The sequence below is a fragment of the Epinephelus fuscoguttatus genome, linkage group LG24 (genome assembly GCF_011397635.1).
Source record: "Epinephelus fuscoguttatus linkage group LG24, E.fuscoguttatus.final_Chr_v1".
Lineage (NCBI taxonomy): Eukaryota > Metazoa > Chordata > Actinopteri > Perciformes > Serranidae > Epinephelus > Epinephelus fuscoguttatus.
This window is the reverse complement of record NC_064775.1, coordinates 1527744-1550397: the sequence shown is the minus strand read 5'-3', so window position 1 is coordinate 1550397 and position 22654 is coordinate 1527744. Positions and strand designations below refer to the sequence as shown.

The 22654-nt window shown below is 41.1% G+C and overlaps 2 protein-coding genes across 5 annotated transcripts in view; one reads left to right on the top strand and one right to left on the bottom strand.

Moving 5' to 3' along the window:
- The window catches only part of LOC125884817 (alpha-tectorin-like), a 26794-nt gene extending 12061 nt beyond the window's left edge, over positions 1–14733 (bottom strand). The window contains exons 1-6 of one of the 3 annotated variants that reach the window (XM_049570058.1): positions 14667–14733; positions 7057–7208; positions 6698–6765; positions 5451–5557; positions 3184–3411; positions 1032–1112 (exon numbers count right to left, since the gene is read on the bottom strand). In XM_049570058.1, the coding sequence (XP_049426015.1) occupies positions 1032–1112; positions 3184–3411; positions 5451–5557; positions 6698–6734 (453 nt within the window). In that variant the 5' untranslated portion in view covers positions 6735–6765; positions 7057–7208; positions 14667–14733. The remainder of the gene's footprint in view (positions 1–1031; positions 1113–3183; positions 3412–5450; positions 5558–6697; positions 6766–7056; positions 7209–14666) is intronic. The other 2 variants (XM_049570059.1, XM_049570057.1) reach the window with 2 other exon arrangements.
- Positions 13331–22654, top strand: part of nhej1 (nonhomologous end-joining factor 1) — a 22380-nt gene continuing 13056 nt past the window's right edge. The window contains exons 1-5 of one of the 2 annotated variants that reach the window (XM_049570110.1): positions 13331–13501; positions 15178–15385; positions 15470–15691; positions 17212–17350; positions 19021–19079. In XM_049570110.1, coding sequence (XP_049426067.1) covers positions 15200–15385; positions 15470–15691; positions 17212–17350; positions 19021–19079 — 606 coding nt within the window. In that variant the 5' untranslated portion in view covers positions 13331–13501; positions 15178–15199. Of the gene's footprint in view, positions 13502–14695; positions 14833–15177; positions 15386–15469; positions 15692–17211; positions 17351–19020; positions 19080–22654 lie in introns of those variants that run through there. The other variant, XM_049570109.1, reaches the window with a different exon arrangement.

The window sequence follows — 22654 nt, the reverse complement described above, 5'->3', positions numbered from 1 at the left end:
CCATCAGCATCTGGGGCATTTTTCCGATGAGGCCTTTCCTGCGAAAGATGGGGCTTTCTTTTTTCTGAATCACTTGCGGCACACTCTTGTGCTTCGGACATGCTCCTCCATCAATTCTTTTAATGTGCATCAAAGTGGTATATGCCTCTGCTGTGGTGCTTTCTCTTTGCATAGGTACAGACATCCTTTTGTGGTTGTCAGGATGCTGGTGACTTGTTAAGCTTAAGGTGGTATTGACAACTGGGCATTGGCATTTCCACCTAGGGAAGTGTGAGCTGTGTGTGTTTTAGCTGTGATGACTTGAGTTAATGAAATTGAATGCCAGTGCTTTCTAAACGAGCACATTACAGTGATGTATGAAGTGATCCGTGTGCAGAGTTTTTTTTACAAAAAGTTCAACAAATCTGTGAGCAGATTTTTGCTGAAATTGAAGTCTTTGAAGTGAGACGCGACAAAAATCCGACACCTGATTAAGATCTAATTTAACATTTCTCAAAACAAACCACAACAAGTAAGATGTTCCACTGCAGTGTTGACATATTTCAGGAAAAATAAGAAAGCATTTAGAGTTTTATTTAGAAATCTGCAAATTATCGCAGCATTTTGCTTAAATTTAAGCTTTCTAAAAGTGAAATGAAGTTCCCCCACAATTTATTACAACAAAACTGAGAAAACATTTTGATTTTCATTGAGAAATTTCAGAAATTCTATGAGATTTTTGCTGAAATTTAAGTTTTTCTGAAAAGGAGTGATGAGAAATGAGAAACATCCACCTGAATTGTTTTTTTCTAATTTTTCACACGATTTGTCAAAACTAGCTACAGAAATTAATAAATAAATAGTTTGGGCAAAAAGGGTCTGTCTGTTAGTAGATTGCGTCATATTTTGGGTTGTTGACATAATAGGCCCACTTATGGTGTGCAAGTGCTCGGAAAAAAGTCCTTGCCATACAGCAGATTGGTGTGAGGACCAAAGTTGCCATAATAACAGACTCTGGACCATCTTCAAAGTTTTGTCTCACATATACTTACAAAGTTAGTAGGAGAAAAATCTTGGTTTGCACTCATCTTCAAAGGTGATAGTCGACCAAAATTATAGATCTCCATAATCAACTGAAAGACATACGACAGAAAATATCAGGAAATGTTTTCCAAAATATTTTAGGAATAAAATTTGATTTGAAGTCTCTCATTCATGAAATATTAGTAAATCTGTGGGTAGATTTGCATGTAAAAAAACCTATGCGGGATCCATGAACCCCACTGGAAACTCTTTGATTGTAGGCACGTGTGTATGTTCATGAATGCCAATCGATCGTAAACTGACTGCGCATTCCCACTAGTCAGCAATTAGCATACATCCCCGCCCATGAATAGACAATGACCGCCACATAAGGAGATGGTCATTAGTATGGATAGGCGCATCCTGTTGCCATTTTGACAAAAACATTTTATTTTCTTCTGTTAGTAGTGGTTTGACAGGGGCAGGTACATCAGAGGTCTGAAAAGAGGTAACAGGCGACTTTGTGTCCTCTGTTAAAACAACTGTCCAAAAAGTTGAATGAAAATGGTTCAATATGACAGCTACAGGAGGCAGTCAAGCGCGAGCTCAGAGGGTACCGTGATGTACGTGTTATATTAAATGTTAAATTGCTGTACACATCACTGACACCATCACTGACAGCTCAGTGTCCGGTCAGTAACATGGGTCTCACAGTCTCACCACTCAAACAGATGCATTTGTGGAGTTTTCTCTCCTGACTGAAGCAACTGAGAACGGGACGTCAGAAAATGTGGAAAACACACAATTTGAATAACTTCGCGTTCTTAAGAAACCTAATGTGAAGCTAAAAATCTGTGAAATGACTAACTAACTAGATAAACTAATTTATCTAAATATGTTTTGCATCTGTGTAGCGTGAACATAACAGGGCATGATATGAATTAAAATTGTAATTTCTAATTATGATGAGCAGCTTATGTGCAACCCTTATTTACACAAGCACTACGAGCAGTCAGACGCAGGCGCTGATTTTGTGAGTACCTACAAAGAGATCAGAGCTACGAGCACATTGATGAATCCAGAAATAAACGTAAATTTCCTTCCTTTGAACAGTTTACACACAAATTCTTTCCGCTAATGTTTCATGAATGAGACCCAGTGTCTTTGAAAACCTCTTGCACTCCACCCCCATTTTGTAGCAAAAATGCCTAAAATGACATACCTAAATTCAAATGGCTGTAGCTTCTGAACCGCTCTGACTACATGCATGCATGAGGTCTTGCCAGAAAGAAAACTCCCTGAAGTTTCTTGTGAAAGTGTCAGAAACACTCTAGGTAATACAGAGACAGAGTAATGGGCCTCTGAAGTCAGTAAAGATTGAAGATGAGTAAGTAAGTTGAAGATTTTGCCTAAAATAAAATAAAGAATGTGTTTCAGGATGAATAACTGTCTGTGGCTTCATCTGAGCAGGTAAATGACACTGTGGGGCTGTAGGCACACTATCAATGAACACTTGTTCCAAATTTGAAGAAGACTGCTCAAAGTATGACCATTCTACAGTGTTTTTACCATGAAAAGATCCAGGCGGAGCTCCAAATGACAAGTCGGTCACTCGGCTTCAAAACAGCACTGAAAGTTCAGTACTGAAAGTTGTGATCCCACTTTCTAGATGGTATATCTCAGCCAAAAATAGTGGTAGGAGTGAGTCTCTTACCTTTTGAATTTGCACTGAATTTCCCCTCGGGGATTAATACAATATATAAAATTAAATTAAAAATTAAAATTAAAAAAATTAAAATTTTATAAACCAGCTACGTGTCCACTAACAGCTCCACATAAGATTGCGAGTAATCCTTTAACTTCTCCCGTCGAAAAACGGCATGACATGACTTGTCACCAACTCATAGTGATTTTGGACTTTGTGTGTTTAGGCTGCTCTGGTGCGAATTCCATAATAAATAAAAGAAAAACTATGTTATTTTTGAAAAGTCAAGAGCTTCCTGAATCTGGCAATACCAAACATCAATGGTTTGATGACGTAGTGCGCCTGGGAGATACCATTTAACAGAGGAGGAGGGGAGCAAAGACGTCGGCGTCCTGGCAGAGTTAGAGAGGTTAAAATGTTCATTGCATATAAACAACTGGTTGGACAGTCGTTAAATCTGAAAACAGATGACTCACCGTGAGGTTACTTCTGTCTTTGAATTCTACTTTGACAAAGCAGTAGGAAGGGGAGCCGCTGTATCCCAGATTTGTCACGATTACACTTCCAGGGCCGTTGAGTTCGTCGATTGCAGACACACGGACTCTGTCTGAATTCACTCCGTTGTCCACCGACAGACAGTCTAGAGCAGTGGCATTCTGGCCATCTTTGAAACAAACTGCAAGGCCTGAATTTATAAACGACACCTGCAGGACACAGAGACATGAAGTAACAACGATATTAAGGCTTTTTACTAAGGACAGGGTTTGACTCAAAAACAGCATCATTTACAAACATACTTCATTTGTTCTGTCTTACTCATACAAAAGCACAAATGGCGTCTGATGTTGCAGCTGGTAAAAGCTCTTGACCCTCATCCATTCATCCCTTGACCCTCACCATTCATCCCTTGACCCTCATCCATTCATCCCTTGACCCTCATCCATTCCAACATTTCAGTGGAATTTTCAATTCAGCATTTGTGCTTTAACGGAGTATGTTATGGGATGAGGGTGGAGACATGAATGGATGAAAGGATTAGGGGTTGAATGGTGAAGTGTGAGGAATGAATGGTCGAGGGATGAGGGAAGAAGGCAATAGGGATGAAGGTATAAGGGAATGACAGGATGTAGGATGAAGGGGTGAGAGGATGAGGCTCAAGGGATGAGGGGTTGAGGGATGATAAGATGCAGGGTGAAGGGATGAGAGGATGTAAGATGGGTATGGGTTGAGAATTGAAGGGATGAGGGAAGAGGGTAGAAGGGATGAAGGGATGAGGGTTGAGTGATGAATGGATGAAGGGTGAGGAATGAAAGGGTGAGGGTCAAGGGATGAAAGACTGAGGTCAGGAGGGTCAAGGGTAGAAGGGATGAAGGGCCGAGGGTCAAGAAAGAGGGTCAGGGATAAATAGATGAAAGTGAAGTGTGAGGGATGAATGGGTAAGGATGAGAGCCAAAGGATAAATGGTGACGGGTGAATGGGTGATGTTCGAGGGATGAGCTGATGAGGGTCAAGGGTTGACAGATGAATAGATGAAGGGTGAGGGATGAAAGATTGAGGGTCAAGGGTAGAAGGGATGAAGGGATCAGGGTTGAGCGATGAAAGGATGAAGGGTGTGGGATGAATGGATGAGGGTCAAGGGTAGAAGGGATGAAGGGATAAGGGTTGAGCGATGAAAGGGTGAAGGATGAATGGATGAGGGTCAAGAACAAGGGGTCAGGGATAAATAGATGTGGATCGAGGGATAAAAAGATGAAAGTGAAGCGTGAGGGATGAATGGGTAAGGATGAGAGCCGAAGGATAAATGGATGAGGGGTGAATGGGTGATGTTCGAAGGATGAGCTGATGAGGGTCAAGGGTTGAAGGATGAATAGATGAAGGGTGAGGGATGAGAGATTGAGGGTCAAGGGGAGAAGGGATGAAGGGATGAGGGTTGAGCGATGAAAGGATGATGGGTGTGGGATGAATGGATGAGGGTCAAGGGTAGAAGGGATGAAGGGATGAGGGTTGAGCGATGAAAGGATGAAGGGTGTGGGATGAATGGATGAGGGTCAAGAATAAGGGTCAGGGATAATAAATAGATGAGGATCGAGGGATAAAAAGATGAAAGTGAAGCGTGAGGGATGAATGGGTAAGGATGAGAGCCGAAGGATAAATGGTGAAGGGGTGAATGGGTGATGTTCGAGGGATGAGCTGATGAGAGTCAAGGGTTGACGGATGAATGGATGAAGGGTGGGGGATGAAAGATTGAGGGTCAAGGGTAGAAGGGATGAAGGGATGAGGGTTGAGCGATGAAAGGATGAAGGGTGTGGGATGAATGGATGAGGGTCAAGGGTAGAAGGGATGAAGGGATGAGGGTTGAGCAATGAAAGGATGAAGGGTGTGGGATGAATGGATGAGGGTCAAGGGTTAAAGGGACGAGGGTTGAGGGATGAAGAGATGAATGTGAAGGGTGCGGGATGAATGGATGAGGGTCAAGGGTTAAAGGGACGAGGGTCGAGGGATGAAGGGATGAATGTGAAGGGTGCGGGATGAATGGGTGAGGGCCAAGGGTTAAAGGGACGAGGGTTGAGGGATGAAGAGATGAATGTGAAGGGTAAGGGGTTGAAGGGATGAGAGATAAAGGGTTTAGGTTCCAGAGCTTTTACCAGCTGCAACATGAAAGTGATGAACACATTAATGCATAAATAATTATAATCCAATAATATAACATACATTATTCTCCACACATGCTAATTTTACTCACTTGCACCCAGCTGTATGAATGTCCATAGAAGGTGATTGGACAAACGATTCTTGTCTCTAATGAACCAACCGTAAATGGCGGATCACTGTTGGCCTGGCTGGCAGCAACTACAACGTGAATATAAAGGAAAAAGAAACATCATATATCAGTCTAATCAGGACCAACATTATAATTCACACCTCTGATTCATTTATAATGATTTAATAAATGAGCATTTAAAAATATATCACTCAAGAAATGTTCCCATTGTTTCCAATTGCTCACAGAAAGTTACAACATGTACCTGTAATATTTCACAGTAAATTACATTATTATCACCTTGAGGGCTGAACTGTGATATTTAACCATATTCTGAGTTTTACTGTGAAATTCATGCAGATGAATTTAATCATTTTTACAGAAGCACACGGCTGAATCACATACCATTATATCACAGTAATGTAATAGGCTTTAACTGTGAGGTCACAACTGAATATCCTCCTGAGACCCTGTGTCCTCATATGTGGACGTCACATTTTGGGTTTACTCAACCTCATCTCTGCCATCTTGTTTCAAGATTTATATAAAAAAAATGTTAAGATATTCAAAAATGTTTTTCATTTATTTGGGAATAAATTACATTTACTCACGGATATTTTCAAACTGTATTTGTAGATCCATTTTATATTTCCAAAATAGTTTGAGGTTATTTTATTTTTGTATAAGTTGTTTTATATTTTATACTGTAGATTACACATTAACACACGGACTGTCAGTTTGTTCAAACAAATAACACTGAGACAAATGTATCTCCATAAAATTAGCTAAAGAGACCAAAACTGTTTTATTTTTTTTTATACCAGGCTGTAAACATGTTTCTTTCTGTTGTAAAGCCTCAAGTAGTCATTAGAGGAACTCCAGCATTTTGGCACATCTGCACTGGCTTCATTTTCAGCCCTGTTTGTTACATCTTGTTTCTTCACCACTATATCTCAGAGGGAAAGGTGCAAACAAATGTAACTCCGTAACATCTGTTTCTGTCACATTATTTGGGCTTTCCTGAATAGCCGCATTCGTACTGTCAGGCCGTCTCACTTTTAAACCCGCCCAGCGATGCAGTCATTTTTGCAGAGAGGATTTGACTTTTAAATTACTTTTAGAAAGAAATGTGTAAAATCTGCTGAATATACACGAGTCATCAAACACTTTTAGAATAAATGTTATATTCAAGAGCACCAAAAAGTTTTTTTTTTTCAATCGCTGCTTACCAGCCAGCAGGAGGAGCAGTGCACCTGGCTTCACCATAATGTAGCCCCAACAGTAAACTGCTGGAGGGCTGGGGGAGACACAGATCACATAGTAAGTGGAAAAACATGTTATTTAATCCCTTCAATAAATTCCATACCCCACACAAGTATTTTAATGCCTTTCTTGCTTACTGACCCTGACTGAACACCTTAAGCTGTACCTTATTCACTAATTTAACTCTTTCAGATGAGGCCCACACAGTCACTGCGAGCAAAAACTCAGTGATAGCATCATGATAAAAGCAGGATGATTTCATAAGTGCATAAAAATCGCTACATGAAGACAGACGCAGAGAGGAAGGGCGTGCAGCTCATCTCACCGTCTAGGAGTTGGGTGGAGCAGCAGGCAGATGAAGCTCTGCAGGTGGAGGTCGGTGTTGAACCCCTCTGGGATGTTTCAGCTCTGTTGCAGATGTGCCTGCTGTGTGTCTTTCTCTGCCTCTTTTTATGCAGGTACACACACCCCTGAAAACTGACGTAAGTTTTAGATTCTATTTTGACTCCCCAAACTGGCTTTTTGTGATCTTGTATAGTGACAGTTCACAATTGATGCGACGTTTTTGAGAAAATATTTGGAAAGTTTTTGACTCCCCAAACTGGTTTTATGTGACCATTAGCTTCCCGTACCACTCAACCCTCACAGAAGAATGCTTTTAGCGACTATGACAATCTGTGAGAAGCCCATAAGGAAATATTTTCCTGTGTGGGCTGATTCACATGGCCAAAGTAAACATTTCTCCACTAAATCTCTAAAGGGTTTTGGTGGTTTTGTTTTAAGGTGAAAGTGTTTCAGGTAAATATGTTTTGTGTCTGGTAAACAAATATCCACTAATATTAAAAAATATTGCAAAAAAATTACACCATAGAGTCAAAAATCAACCACAAGGAGACACAAAATTGCACCATAGAGTCAAAAATCAACCACAAGGAGACACAAAATTACACAATAGAGACAAAAATCAACCACAAGGAGACACAAAATTACACCATAGAGTCAAAAATCAACCACAAGGAGACACAAAATTGCACCACAGAGTCAAAAATCAACCACAAGGAGACACAAAATTACACAATAGAGACAAAAATCAACCACAAGGAGACACAAAATTACACCATAGAGTCAAAAATCAACCACAAGGAGACACAAAATTACACAATAGAGACAAAAATCAACCACAAGGAGACACAAAATTACACCATAGAGTCAAAAATCAACCACAAGGAGACACAAAATTGCACAATAGAGACAAAAATCAACCACAAGGAGACACAAAATTACACCATAGAGTCAAAAATCAACCACAAGGAGACACAAAATTACACCATAGAGTCAAAAATCAACCACAAGGAGACACAAAATTGCACAATAGAGACAAAAATCAACCACAAGGAGACACAAAATTACACAATAGAGACAAAAATCAACCACAAGGAGACACAAAATTACACCATAGAGTCAAAAATCAACCACAAGGAGACACAAAATTACACAATAGAGACAAAAATCAACCACAAGGAGACACAAAATTGCACCACAGAGTCAAAAATCAACCACAAGGAGACACGAAATTACACAATAGAGACAAAAATCAACCACAAGAAGACACAAAATTATCTCCTTGTGGCATTATATATATATGTATATATATATACATACAGTACAGGCCAAAAGTTTGGACACACCTTCTCATTCAATGCGTTTTCTTTATTTTCATGACTATTTACATTGTAGATTCTCACTGAAGGCATCAAAACTATGAATGAACACATGTGGAGTTATGTACTTAACAAAAAAAGGTGAAATAACTGAAAACATGTTTTATATTCTAGTTTCTTCAAAATAGCCACCCTTTGCTCTGATTACTGCTTTGCACACTCTTGGCATTCTCTCCATGAGCTTCAAGAGGTAGTCACCTGAAATGGTTTCCACTTCACAGGTGTGCCTTATCAGGGTTAATTAGTGGAATTTCTTGCTTTATCAATGGGGTTGGGACCATCAGTTGTGTTGTGCAGAAGTCAGGTTAATACAGCCGACAGCCCTATTGGACAACTGTTAAAATTCATATTATGGCAAGAACCAATCAGCTAACTAAAGAAAAACGAGTGGCCATCATTACTTTAAGAAATGAAGGTCAGTCAGTCCGGAAAATTGCAAAAACTTTAAATGTGTCCCCAAGTGTGTCGGCAAAAACCATCAAGCACTACAACTAAACTGGCACACATGAGGACCGACCCAGGAAAGGAAGACCAAGAGTCACCTCTGCTTCTGAGGATAAGTTCATCCGAGTCACCAGCCTCAGAAATGGCAAGTTAACAGCAGCTCAGATCAGAGACCAGATGAATGCCACACAGAGTTCTAGCAGCAGACCCATCTCTAGAACAACTGTTAAGAGGAAACTGCGAAATCAGGCCTTCATGGTCAAATAGCTGCTAGGAAACCACTGCTAAGGAGAGGCAACAAGCAGAAGAGATTTGTTTGGGCCAAGAAACACAAGGAATGGACATTAGACCAGTGGAAATCTGTGCTTTGGTCTGATGAGTCCAAATTTGAGATCTTTGGTTCCAACCGCCGTGTCTTTGTGAGACGCAGAAAAGGTGAACGGATGGATTCCACATGCCTGGTTCCCACTGTGAAGCATGGAGGAGGAGGTGTGATGGTATGGGGGTGTTTTGCTGGTGACACTGTTGGGGATTTATTCAAAATTGAAGGCACACTGAACCAGCATGGCTACCACAGCATCCTGCAGCGACATGCCATCCCATCTGGTTTGCGTTTAGTTGGACGATCGTTTATTTTTCAACAGGACAATGACCCCAAACACACCTCCAGGCTGTGTAAGGGCTATTTGACCAAGAAGGAGAGTGATGGAGTGCTGCGGCAGATGACCTGGCCTCCACAGTCACCGGACCTGAACCCAATGGAGATGGTTTGGGGTGAGCTGGACCGCAGAGTGAAGGCAAAGGGGCCAACAAGTGCTGAACACCTCTGGGAACTCCTTCAAGACTGTTGGAAAACCATTTCAGGTGACTACCTCTTGAAGCTCATGGAGAGAATGCCAAGAGTGTGCAAAGCAGTAATCAGAGCAAAGGGTGGCTATTTTGAAGAAACTAGAATATAAAACATGTTTTCAGTTATTTCACCTTTTTTTGTTAAGTACATAACTCCACATGTGTTCATTCATAGTTTTGATGCCTTCAGTGAGAATCTACAATGTAAATAGTCATGAAAATAAAGAAAACGCATTGAATGAGAAGGTGTGTCCAAACTTTTGGCCTGTACTGTATGTGTTATAAATTAGCCCCAAAATTCAAAAGTCCATATGGTCTCTCATCATGTGGACTCAAAGCTGCAGCTACAGGTGACAAAATTCATCTCTGTCAGTCTTAAAATATTTCCTCCATACCTGGTCTCAAAAATCCTCCAAAACCACATTCTGTCATCGTTGACATTTTTTCCTGAGGACTTTCAGCTTGACATGAACAGATGGTTGTTTACACAACATTCAACAAACACTGTCACTCTACATTTTGAACATTTTGAACCAATAGAAAGTATTTATGACCTGATTGTTCAAAGGCTTTGTAAATTCTGCCTGTAAAAAAAATAATCAAAATTAATAAAATGTCTGAAAAAAAAAGTTAATAAAATGGCCAACAAGAATATTAACAAAATATTTGACAAAATTGATTTTGAAAAATCCCCAAAAAACTTTAATGAAACATCCAGGGGAAAAAATAAATAAATGTCCGAAATAAAATAATACATCCCAAAACTGATGATATGATTTGATATGTCCCTGAAAAAGTATTAATACAGTGTACTCTCCCCCACTGCTAAAATATTAATTAAATGTTCAAAAAATATTAATAAAATGTCCCCCAAAAAATTAACAAAATTTCCAACAAACATTAATCCAATGTCCAACAAATATTAGTCAAATGCCCAAAGAAAAAAAATGTGCGAAGACAAATATTCATAAAATGTCCAACAAATATAAATGAAATGCCCGAAAAAGCAGTATTAAAATGTCTGGAAAAAAATATTAATGTCCGACAAAAATAATAATAAAATGTCTGAAAAAATATAATTAGAATTTCAGAGAAACAACAAAAAATATTAATAAAAAAAATGGCAGACCATAAAATCAATAAAACATCTGACAAAAATATTGATAAAATATCCAAAAAATATTTTTTAAAATGTCCGAAAATTATCAATGAAATGTCTGAAAAACATGAATACAACTACAGGAGAGGGCTGGGGGAGTTTTTCCACAGAGACACACACCCACACACACACACACACACACACACACACACACATACACACACACACATGTGGCGGATAGGCGTGGTCAGATCCTGCCTGACTGACAGCTCTGCGACTCTCCTGTGTCCTGGGGGCGGCAGTGGTTTAGTCCACAGGGACCTGGTGTTTTTCTTACATTTTATTAATATGTTGTGTCCGAAAAAAGTAATAAATGTCCAAGAAATATTGATGAAATGTCCAAAAATAGAATATGCGAATATTTCCTGAAATGTCCATAGTATACATTTATAAAATGTCTGACAAATATTAATATATAAAGTCCAAAAGAGTATTAAAAATTTAAAAAAATAATAATAATAAAATTAGATTTAAAAATCTTAATAAAATGTTTGAAAAGAATAATAATTAAATTTCTGCCCAAAATAATAATAAAAAATCTGAAAACATATTAATAAAATGTTTGACAAATAATTACTAAAATGTCCGGAAAAAATATTTATGAAATGTCAAAAACAATATCAATAAAATGTCCGACAAATAATAGTCAAATGTCCAAAAAGAAAATAATCAAATGTACAAATATAAATATTAATAAAATGTCATAAAATATAATAAAATGTCTGAAAAAATAGAAGTAAAATTAACGTTATTGATAAAAATTCTGACAGAAATATTGATAAAATGTCTGAAAAAATATTATTGACATGTCTGAAATAAATGTATGAAATGTCCGACAAAAATATCTGACAAAAGACATTAATACACTGTCTGAAAAATTTTATTAGTTGAATGCCAGACAAAAATATGAAACAATATTTGACAAAAATATTACTAAAATGTCTGAAAAATGTAATTTAATGTCAGACAAAAATATAAATAAAATCTACGTTAAAAAAAAGAATTAAATGTCCAACGAAAATGTTAATGTTTGACAAAAAAATCAATAAAATGTCCGACAAATAATGACTAATATATCTAATAAAATATGAATAAAATGTCAAAAAAATATTAGTTTAATATCCGAAAAAGATAATAATTATATTTCTGACCAAAATAACAATAAAATGTGCAAAAAATAATAATAAAATGTTTGATAAATAATTACTACAATGTCTGAAAAAATATTATTAAAATGTCTGGAAAACTTTATGAAATGTCCAACGAAAACATTAGTAGAATATTCGACAAAAATAATCCGAAAAAATATAAGTAAAATTTCAGACAAACATATCAATAAAATGTCTGAAAAAATAAAACAATGTTCGAAAAAATATTAGTAAAATTTCTGAAAATAATAGCTCCCCTTCCAATGCAGAAAGTTTTTATGACCTTCTGATTGTTTAAAGCCTTTGTAAATTCTGCCTGTGATGCATGGATTACTGAATGGACCTACCAAGCCTGGGGGCCAAAAGTGTCAGGGGCCCCAGTGGCCTTCTGCAAAATGTCACTCGCCCAATGTCTTCTCAGCAGGTTCCTCTGCATTCTGTGACACAGTAGATGTGCCTTTGACGTGCCGCCGTCACATCCTGTGCACCAGGTCGTGACAGATGACCCATGTGAATACCTTCAGGAAGCCTCGAGGCAAAGCGGACGAGAATTTGTCTAAAGTCTTTCTGTCATTACTCAACAGACGCATGGGTTGTGTGTTTTCAAAGTCAGGCACAGACAGACCCCAGGTGGTGCTGAGGCATCTGCCCTTTGGCGTCTAGGGCTTAGGTTTACGTTTGGCTCATGTGTGGCGATAGATTCGGGAGGAACCCAGGGCCCTCTGCACCAGGAGGAACCCAGGGCCCACTGCACCAGGAGGAACCCAGGGCCCACTGCACCAGGAGGAACCCAGGGCCCTCTGCACCAGGAGGAACCCAGGGCCCTCCGCACCAGGAGGAACCCAGGGCCCTCTGCACCAGGAGGAACCCAGGGCCCTCAGCACCAGGAGGAACCCAGGACCCTCCGCACCAGGAGGAACCCAGGGCTCTCTGCACCAGGAGGAACCCAGGGCCCACTGCACCAGGAGGAACCCAGGGCCCTCTGCACCAGGAGGAACCCAGGGCCCACTGCACCAGGAGGAACCCAGGACCCTCCGCACCAGGAGGAACCCAGGGCCCTCTGCACCAGGAGGAACCCAGGGCCCACTGCACCAGGAGGAACCCAGGACCCTCCGCACCAGGAGGAACCCAGGGCCCTCTGCATATTTTTTGTCCTGAGCAGGCCGACTGCTGCCCCCTGCTGCGCGTCAGAGACAGCACAGTAAGACACACGCTGTCAACACTGATTCAAATATAACCAAGAAGAACTGTCAGACTCTGAGCAGGTTGTAAACGTGTTTACAGGCTGTTAACGTGACATTTTAAACGTAATTTTGACCAGAAGTGCCGAAACGTGTGCGTGCCACTGAAAGCGGAACCTTTGAAAGACGCTGTTGTTTGACGTCGGAGTAGAAATCCCGAACTATCAACAGGAACCGGCGGAGGAGCAGCACCTCCGGGTGCAAACTGGTAGTTTTTAAGTACTAATTCACTTGTTGTCGTACATTAATGTGTCTCCAGGTGTGTTAGAAGCTGCTGCGGTTTATTTATCACCGAGCTACATTTAATTACTTTCGAAAAACAAACATGTAATCAGCTAACTTCCCCCGCGGGCTTCTTTTGCCTTGATTAGCTCGCAAAACTGGCAACAGGAAGTTGACGTTTTTGCACAAAATTTGGCAGTATGTGTTATACAGATGGTCGCCGAATTGAAGATTAACACATACAAAAACAGTTAGGGTAAATTCATAAACCATAACAGATGTACATTTTCATATAAGGAAGCAATCTTTAAAATGTAGACGTTCGTATATTGGGTTTGGTGTGATGCGCGGTTTCTTGCTTTGCAAAACTGGCGTTTTAACAATAAATTTTAATACGTGTTATTGAAATGATGGCCGAATTGAAGATTAACACATACAAAGGCAGTTAGGTTAAATACATAAGCCATATCGTGCCTATATTTTCATATAAGGAAGCAATCTTTACAGTGTAAACGTTCGTATATTGAGTTTGGTGTGATGTGCAGGCTTCTTGCTGTGCAAAACTGGCATTTTAGCAATAAACTTTGCTTTCTGTGTTATTGAAATGATGGCCGAATTGAAGAGTAGCTCATACAAAAACAGTCCCAGCTTAAAGTCATTAGCTATAACTCATCTATATTAACTTATAAGCAAGGATTTTTTTAAAATTCGGTTTCTGTAAATGGAGATTGGCTTCACTGTTTGCCTCAAAGCTCTAACCTGAGATTGCAATGTAAAAAGTGGGTATTTTTGCATTACGTATTGCTTATTATACTCATGCCGAATTAAGCACTAGCTGCTAACGATGTAGACACTGTTTGAAAAAAAGTCGGTATGTCAAAGAATGTGTGCTGGGAAATGAGGGAAGTCTTAAATTCAGAGATTTGTGAATGGAGTTTGGCGCGAGGCTCTCTGCGCACGGGCGAGAGCGGAGCGTGTCAGGACAACATCCCCCTGATAAGCCTCTAACCGCTGGCATCTGTGCCCAGCTCTGCGTGGCTGTATACTGCAGTCATAAAGTTACTGATTTGGTATTTTTGCGATTTCCAAATTGGCATGAGTCAACCTCTGAAACGTGCCCTGCGCTTCAAATGGCGACTGACGAGAAATACCTCGTTTTATTCCCCGAAAACAGTCCCATTACAGGTCAGAAGAGAGGAGCCGGTAACCCGCCGCGGTCTGCCCTCCTGCAAGGTGGTGATTATGCGGCCGGCACGGCGTCTGTAGCCCCGGGTTTAACAGATCTCGGGCCAGGCTTTGGGGGCGCATTCCTTGGAGGTGAGTGATTGAGAGAAGAGGTTTGATAAAAAAGAAAAGTACACCGTATTGTTTGGGGGTGTGTGGGTGTTCAGTGGGATCCACCTCCAGGAACATTTCCACAACATCCAGCAGCTTCCACCTGGGTAACCTGTAAAAGTAGTGAAAATATGAATGGGATTTGGCGTGGGGTTTGTTAATGGGAAAGAAAATGCTTGGGCTGCACCTTTAATGTCGCTGACGTCACTCCTAATGAAACATACAGTATCATGCACAAATGTAAAATAATAAAGTTTACATTGAAGTGCACTGGAATGCATTCTGGGAGTTGTAGTCGACTGGACTGATGAGCTTTTCTTTTGTCAGGTTGTTTTGTTTCTAGACCGTGATGGAGCCCCGAGGAGCCGCCGCCGACGACCTCCTGCAGCGTCCCTGGCTTCCTGTGAGCATCAGCGGCTGCCAGCTCCTCGCCAAGAGCTGGTTTGGGGACACGGTGTACCACATCCTGCTGACAGACATTCACTGTGTGTGGGAGGAGAGCATGGACTCAGCAGCCATTCAGAAGAGAGCGCAGGTACGCACGGCTCCAAATGATTCATCGTTCATTTACGATCGTCAGTTTAAGTTTCACGAATGATTCGTGTTTTCTTCCCACCAGGAGCTGAACCGACGGTTGCGAGCGCCGGTCAAAGCTTTCTTCTCCCACCTGTGCGAGGTGGTTCAGCCCTGTCTGGCAGGAAGTGACGGGGGACCCGACGGCGACGCCCAGATCTCCCTGACGCGTCAGGAGGACGGAAACGTCAGCATTAAGCTGAAGAGTGAGCTGGCGGGGCTGCCCTTCTACTGGGAGTTCCACTGCACCCCCGCCCCCGTCACAGTGGTACGCTCCACATTTAACATATCCTTTCAGGTTGTCCATCCGTCTGTCTGTGCGTCCTGCTCTTGTGAACGTGATACCTCAACAGCTCCTTCAGGGAATTTTTTCAAATGTGGCACAAACTTCCCCTTGAACTCAGCAATGAACTGATTAGAATTTGATTTATGTGAGATTTTGGTGGTTGTAGGTCAAAGGTCAAGGTCACTGTGACCTCATCTGTCTTTTTCCCGTGAACCTGGTATCTCAAGAACACCCTGAGGAGATTTTTTATAAATTTGGCACAACTGTCCAGTTAGATTCAAGGATGAACTGATTCGATTTTGTTGGTCAAAGGTCAAGGTCACTGTGACCGTACATACTGAGGGAATTTCTTAAGATTTGGCACAAACGTCCACTTGAACTCAAGGATAAACTGATTTGATTTTGATGGTCAAAGGTCACTTTGACCTCGTCTGTCTCATTCTTGTGAAAGCGATATCTCAAGAACTCCTTCAGGAAATATCCTCAAATTTGGCACAAATGTCCCTTTGAACTCAGCAATGAACTGATTACTGTGGTGATTCGATTTGAGGTCAAGGTCACTTTGATTTTGGGTCTGTCTTATTCTTATGGAAGTGTTATCTCAGCAGAGCCTTGAGGGAGTGTCTTCAAATTCGGCACAAACATCTGCTTGGACTCAAGGATGAACTAATTAGATTTTGATGGTCAAAGGTCAAGGTTACTGTGGCCTTGCATTTGTCTCACTCTTGTGAAGGTGATATCTGAAAAACATATTGAGGGAATTTCTTCAAATTCGGCACAAACATCTGCTTGGACTCAACAATGAATTGATTAGAATTTTGTTGAGATTAGATCATCTGTGATTGTAGGTCAACGGCCAAGGTCACTGTGACCTTGCATCTGTCTCACTCTTGTGAATGTGATATCTGAAGTACACCTTGTGGAAATTTCCTCAAATTTGGCACGAACGTTCCCTTTCACTTAGCCATGAATTGATTAGAATTTGGTGAGTCTGTCGTGTTCTTGTGAATGCACTTTCTCAGGCTGCAAAGCTGATTAAAATTACATTACAAAAGTTGAATGACTTCATTAATTCGGGTTTCTTCCAACAGTTTAAAGAATTCTTTACTCTAAAAAAAAAACTCACTTGGTGTTGACGATATCAGCTCTCTAGCCTCCAGATACATTAACCCTGATGTTTTATCAGCTTTGAGGATGATTTCTGGGAACATCTGAGGAAAACTACTTTATTACATTAAATACATACATTAGTCACTGACTTTTTGATTTTACGAGGTAAAGAATTTGATCTGTTGAATTCCAGTTCAAACAAAATGCTTTAAAAAGTGATAAAAAAGAAAGAAAACGATTCAAACACGAGTTAAAAAGTAGCACACAATTAAAACGTGACATCTATGTAATACAGGAAATTAAATCTGCAAAGGGTTTATAATAAGTCACGTAAACATGGTGAGTTCAAACTGCAGTCTTTTCCTCTGACAGTTTCATTTGTGTGTTTTCAGGCGTGTGTCCAGCTGGTGCGCCCCCTGCTGGTGATGAGCCACCTGCTGCAGCGACAGGTGGAGCAGCTCGGAGGTCTGCTGGGGAGGAAGGACGCAGAGATCCAGGACTACAGGGAGAACGGCGCCACGCTCAGCAGAGGTACACACACACACACACACACACACACACACACACACACACGTGCGCACATTTTATTTAACCTTTATTTTACCAGGAGTCCTGAAAACAGAAAAAAATCACAGCCATTAAAAATGATCTGATGTGTTTTTCTGCGACGATCTTCGAATACTTTATTATTTTTTTTCCTGTCTCCGTGCTGGGGATAGTCATGGCTGGAGGCCGGGTTGTTCATCTGTCTATTTGTGCTCATGTTCGTCCTGTTTTTGTAAATGTAATGCCTCAAGAATGCCGTGAGGGAATTTCTTCAAATCTGGCACAAATGTGCACCTGGACTCAAGGATGAAATGATTAGATTTTGGTGGTTAAAGGTCATTATGGACTCGTCTGTCTCATTCTCATGGACACATTATCTCAAAAACACCTTGAGGGCTTTTATTTTCCAAATTTGGCACAAACGTTTACTTGGACTCAGTCATAGATTTTATGGGTCATAGGTCAAAGGCCAAGGTCGTTGTGACCTTGCATCCATTTCATTCTTGTGAATATAATATCTTAAGAACAATTTGAGAGAATTTCTTCGAATTTGGCAAAAAACATCCACTTTGAGTCAAGGATGAGCTGATTAGATTTTGGAGGTCAAAGCTCATTATGACCTCGTCTGTCTCATTCTCGTGGACACATTATCTCAAAAACGCCTTGAGGAATATTTTTGTCAAATTTGGCACAAACGTTTCCTTAGTTTTTAAGGGTCATAGGTCAAAGGCCAAGGTTGTTGTGACCTCGTCTGTCTCATTCTCATGGACACATTATCTCAAAATGCCTTGACGAATATTTTTTGTTAAATTTGGCACAAACGTTTCCTTAGTTTTTAGGGGTCATAAGTCAAAGGCCAAGGTCATTGTGACTTCATCTCACTCATTCTCTTGAACATGGTAGCTCAAGAACGACTGGAGAAAATTTAATTAAAATTTGGCACAAATGTTTCATCTGCCTCAAGGATGGACTGAGTTTGGTGGTAAAAATTCAAGGTCACTATGACCTTGCATCCATCTCATCCTTGTGAACGCAGTATCTCAAGAACACTTTGAGAGAATTTCTTCGAATCTTGCACAAACATCCACTTTGAGTTACAGATGAACTCATTAGATTTCGGTGGTCAAAGGTCACTGTGACCTTACAAAAGATGTTTTTGGCCCAAACTCAAGAATTGACATGACAAAATTTCACACAAATTTCTAATAGGACAGAATGATGAAATGATGAGAGGTAGTCCATCCTATTAGATAGTCCATCTTGGGAACTTTTTATCTCAAGAACGCATCAGGGGAATTTCTTCAGATTTGGCACAAACGTTCGCTTGAACTTAACGATGAACTGATTAGAATTTGGTAGTCATAGGTCAAAGGTCACTGTGACCCTGTCAGTTTTTTTTTAAATTTGGCACAAAGGTTCACTTTGAGTCGAGGATGAACTCATTAGAAGAAGACACAGTTTTCCTCTCGTGCCTCCAAGATGAACGTAGAAACAAAAACACGTTTGTGTCTTTCTCATCCGTTTCATGAACTCGTGACCTCTCGGATTTATTTTGGGGCTCCTGACCACCAGCTGTGGGGCCACATGGAGGGAGTGGGAGGGTTAATGTTTTGTCATATGCTAAATAATCCAAATGTGTGTGTGTTTGAACCCAGAGCGGCTGCAGACGGACGTCTTCGAGGAGCAAACCTACAGAGAGGGCTTCATGTCAAAGGTCAGTGACACACACACACACACACACACACACACACACACACGCACTGCGGCCCCTGCAGCTGGTTGTTAAGGCCTGTTTTTACCGTCCTCTCTGCGCTCCGTTCCTGATCGTTAACCGGCTGTGGCAAGCGCAGCTGAAACCACATGATAAAACACTGCGGCCGCTGGAGCAGCCGGCGCTGTCTCCGCCTGAAACACGAGCCGCCGTGACACGCTCTCAGTTCAAGTGGCCGTGCGTTACCATCAGCCAATCAGAGGCAGACGAGGGGCTGAGGTTTTACATTGAAAGTGTTTACTGTGTGTTCACGTGTGGAATTTCTCATCTGTTAATTGCTGACCTCAGTGTGTGTGTGTGTGTGTGTGTGTGTGTGTGTGTGTCTGTCTGTGATGACTCGTTTCAGATCCACCTGTGGAATGTTCAGTGTGTATCTACGTGCTCCTTTCCTGTCTGTTTTTACATTTTTATCTATTTGCTGCTCAGTTTTGATTCAGTTTCACTGTTTTTCTTTTTTTTTAAAATGTAATTTTCATTCAATTTTTTTGATGTAATCATTTTTTTAGGATTTCACCGTGGCACAACACAGAAAACAAAGACAATAAGCAGTTGTGCGCAAAGTTTTTAGGTCTTTAACTTAAGTAAAATTTGCAGAATTATGTTTTGAAAGTACCAAAAATAAAAGTACTCAAGATCCAGATGTTCAGGAGGTTTTTACAAGGAGCCGAATTATCCACAGAGGTCTCTTCCTCTCCAAAACGAATGAATCCGATGATTTAAATTGGTAAAGACTGTGAATAAAGCAGTTTCATGTTAAAAATCAGTGTTTCGCCAATGCTGTTTGGCACAGCAAGGGACTGAAGCTGGGCTGACGCTAATGTTTGCTCTGCTTGTTTCTCTGATAACTTCAGATCCAGATGTTCAGGAGGTTAATACAGGCAGCTGAATTATCCACAGAGGTCTCTTCTTCTTCGAAACAAACAGACCCAAAGATTAAAACCAATAAAAACACTGAATTAAGAAGTTTCATGTTAGAAATCAGTGTTTTTCCAGTGTAGTTCTGCACGGCAGGGGACTGAAATCAAACGTTTGCTCAGCTTGTTTCTCGATAACTTTAGATACTGAATATAAACAGATCTACAATCAGATTTTCGGGAAAAGATCCTAGAATCATAGTAATAATGTTAATTACTATTAACAAAATATGTTATTATGTGTCCTGTCCTGTGACTTTTCTGTGCACAGGTCGTTCATAAAAAAGACAAAAAAATGTATTTTTTGTGCCTCTGACTGTTTGTTTCTTTTTGCCGTGGTATCAAGTATCATTTTTTTTCATACTAGCACTGTATCAAAGTCTAAAATTGTGGTATGGTGACGACATTATCTTCTTAAATTAACATCTTGACTTACTCGTTACAATCAGCCCACTGTAGGGAACAGGTTTACTGTGTGATTTACTGCAGTGTTGCTGATCTATTGTGAGACCTCTCCAGAAATGTTAAACCTAAAATTAACCGAACCTCTGACGCCTTTTGTTCTTCAGCCTCCTCTGCAGAAAGAGACACATTGTTTAAAACATGTCAGCTTTGACATGAAGGTCACGGAGGTTTTAAAGGTGAAGATCAGAGGGAAATTTTCCACCGAGTCATAAGTCACGGTTTGTTTGTCACGTCACTTGGTGGTTTTCAGACAGGAAGCCGATGGTGTTTGTCTAAAAGGACACACCAGGAAAGGATCTCATTTTTAGGTGGTGGAAGGCGTCCAGCTCAGGTGCGGCGAGTCATGGAAAGTTACATCCAGGTCACAGTGGCGGCTCTGTTTCCTGCTTGCTTGGTGATCACATCGGTGGAGCGGGAAGGCGAGCGGACACTCAGAGACCACAGAAGAAGAAGAAGAAGTGGATCAAAGTCTTCTTCCTCATGGCAAATTCCACCGGGCTGCGACGAGGCCGCCTCCAGACCAAAGTCCAAACTGAAATAAAACCTGTCTGGGAAAAATGTCGCCGGGACGCGTCAAAGGGAGACACACTGGATGGGCTGCTCCGTGTGTGTGTGTGTGTGTGTGTGAATCAGAGTAAATCAGGCGAAGGCGTTTGGCGTGTGTGTGTAGTATTTATCTATCAGGGTCGGGCCTTTGCATGCTCCTGTTTGTGTTTGCCGTCCGTCCATCCAGCGACTTGTGTTTGTGTCTACGTCTGTGTCCGTCTCCATGGCGACGCTCACCATGAAGGCCTTCGTGCTGATCATTTCAACAGATCATAATTAGGGTTTTTTGGGGGGGGGGGGGGGGGGCGTTAAAAGAGTCGAAAACACGGCAATTTTGCACGATCGTCAGTCGCCAGACGTATTTTTGAATGACATGTATTGGTCGCACAGATGTGTCTTAAGTGTCACTTAATGGCACTTTTCGTGGCACTATCCCGGCAGGAAACACACCAGTGTTCATGTCTGCATTTTGCAGTCGGTGTGCAGTGTTTACTCCGGTGTGACTTTCGAGTTCTGCTCTTGTTTTGAGAACGTGAGACAGCAGTTATAGTCACATATGAATCCACTGAGCTTGAAGTCCAGGCGTCACAGGTTGATGCCACCCTGCACAGTTCAGTTGGTTTTCACAGGAAACATCTCGGCACTGCCTCGGCAGGAAATGCAGCAACGTCCAGTGCCATGAAAAGCGGTTGACAAGATCACCATCGAAGGTCTTTGGACGAAGACACAGCTAATTTCAGCTTGAGATGAAATTGGACGAAGAGGAAATGGATTGGGCACACTCTTCGAAAACCAATGTCAAACATCGCCAGACGGGCTCTGTCGTGGAATCCTCGGGGGAAGAGAAAGAGAGGTCGGCCAAGAAACACCTGGTGAAGGGATCTGCAGGAAGACACCAAGAAGACGGGATACACCTAGTCACAGGTATAAAAGAATACCAGCGATCGGGTACTCTGGAGGTCCCTTGTCGACAGCCCATACCCCAAAAGGGGTTTAAGGCATAAGTAAGTTTCATGGCGCTATTCTGGTGGAAATTGCACAAATGTCTCGGTAAAACCATTCCAGCAAGAAACACCACGATGTCTCTGTAAAAAAAACAGCCACTTTCTCGGCGGGAAAGGTACTAAGGTCTTGGAAAAAACAGTTGCTTCATGCAGGAAACGTAGCAATATCTCAGTTAAAAATAAGCCGCTTTTCGTGGCACTGTTGTGGCAGAAAACACGCTAATGTCTCAGTAAAAACACTTGCGTATTACAGGAAACGTAGCAATATCTCAGTAAAAACAACCTGTTTTCTTGGAACTGTTGCAGCAAGAAACGTAGTGACGTTGCAGTAAAAAACGGATGCTTTTTGTGACAGTATCTTGGCAGGGAACACAGTGACTTATTGCGAGGAAACACCTGTTTGGTGAGTTAAAGTCAGTTGGAAATGCAGCAGTGACTCGCTGTTTCTGGGTCACTATCAGTGGTCCCCTGCTTGGCAGCGTCTCACCCAGGTGTCACATATTAGAAACGTTGATGCGACACATAAAAACTGTAACGTCTCCAGCGTTTACAGAAAAGTAAAATACCAACATTTTCTCCTGTGCTCTTT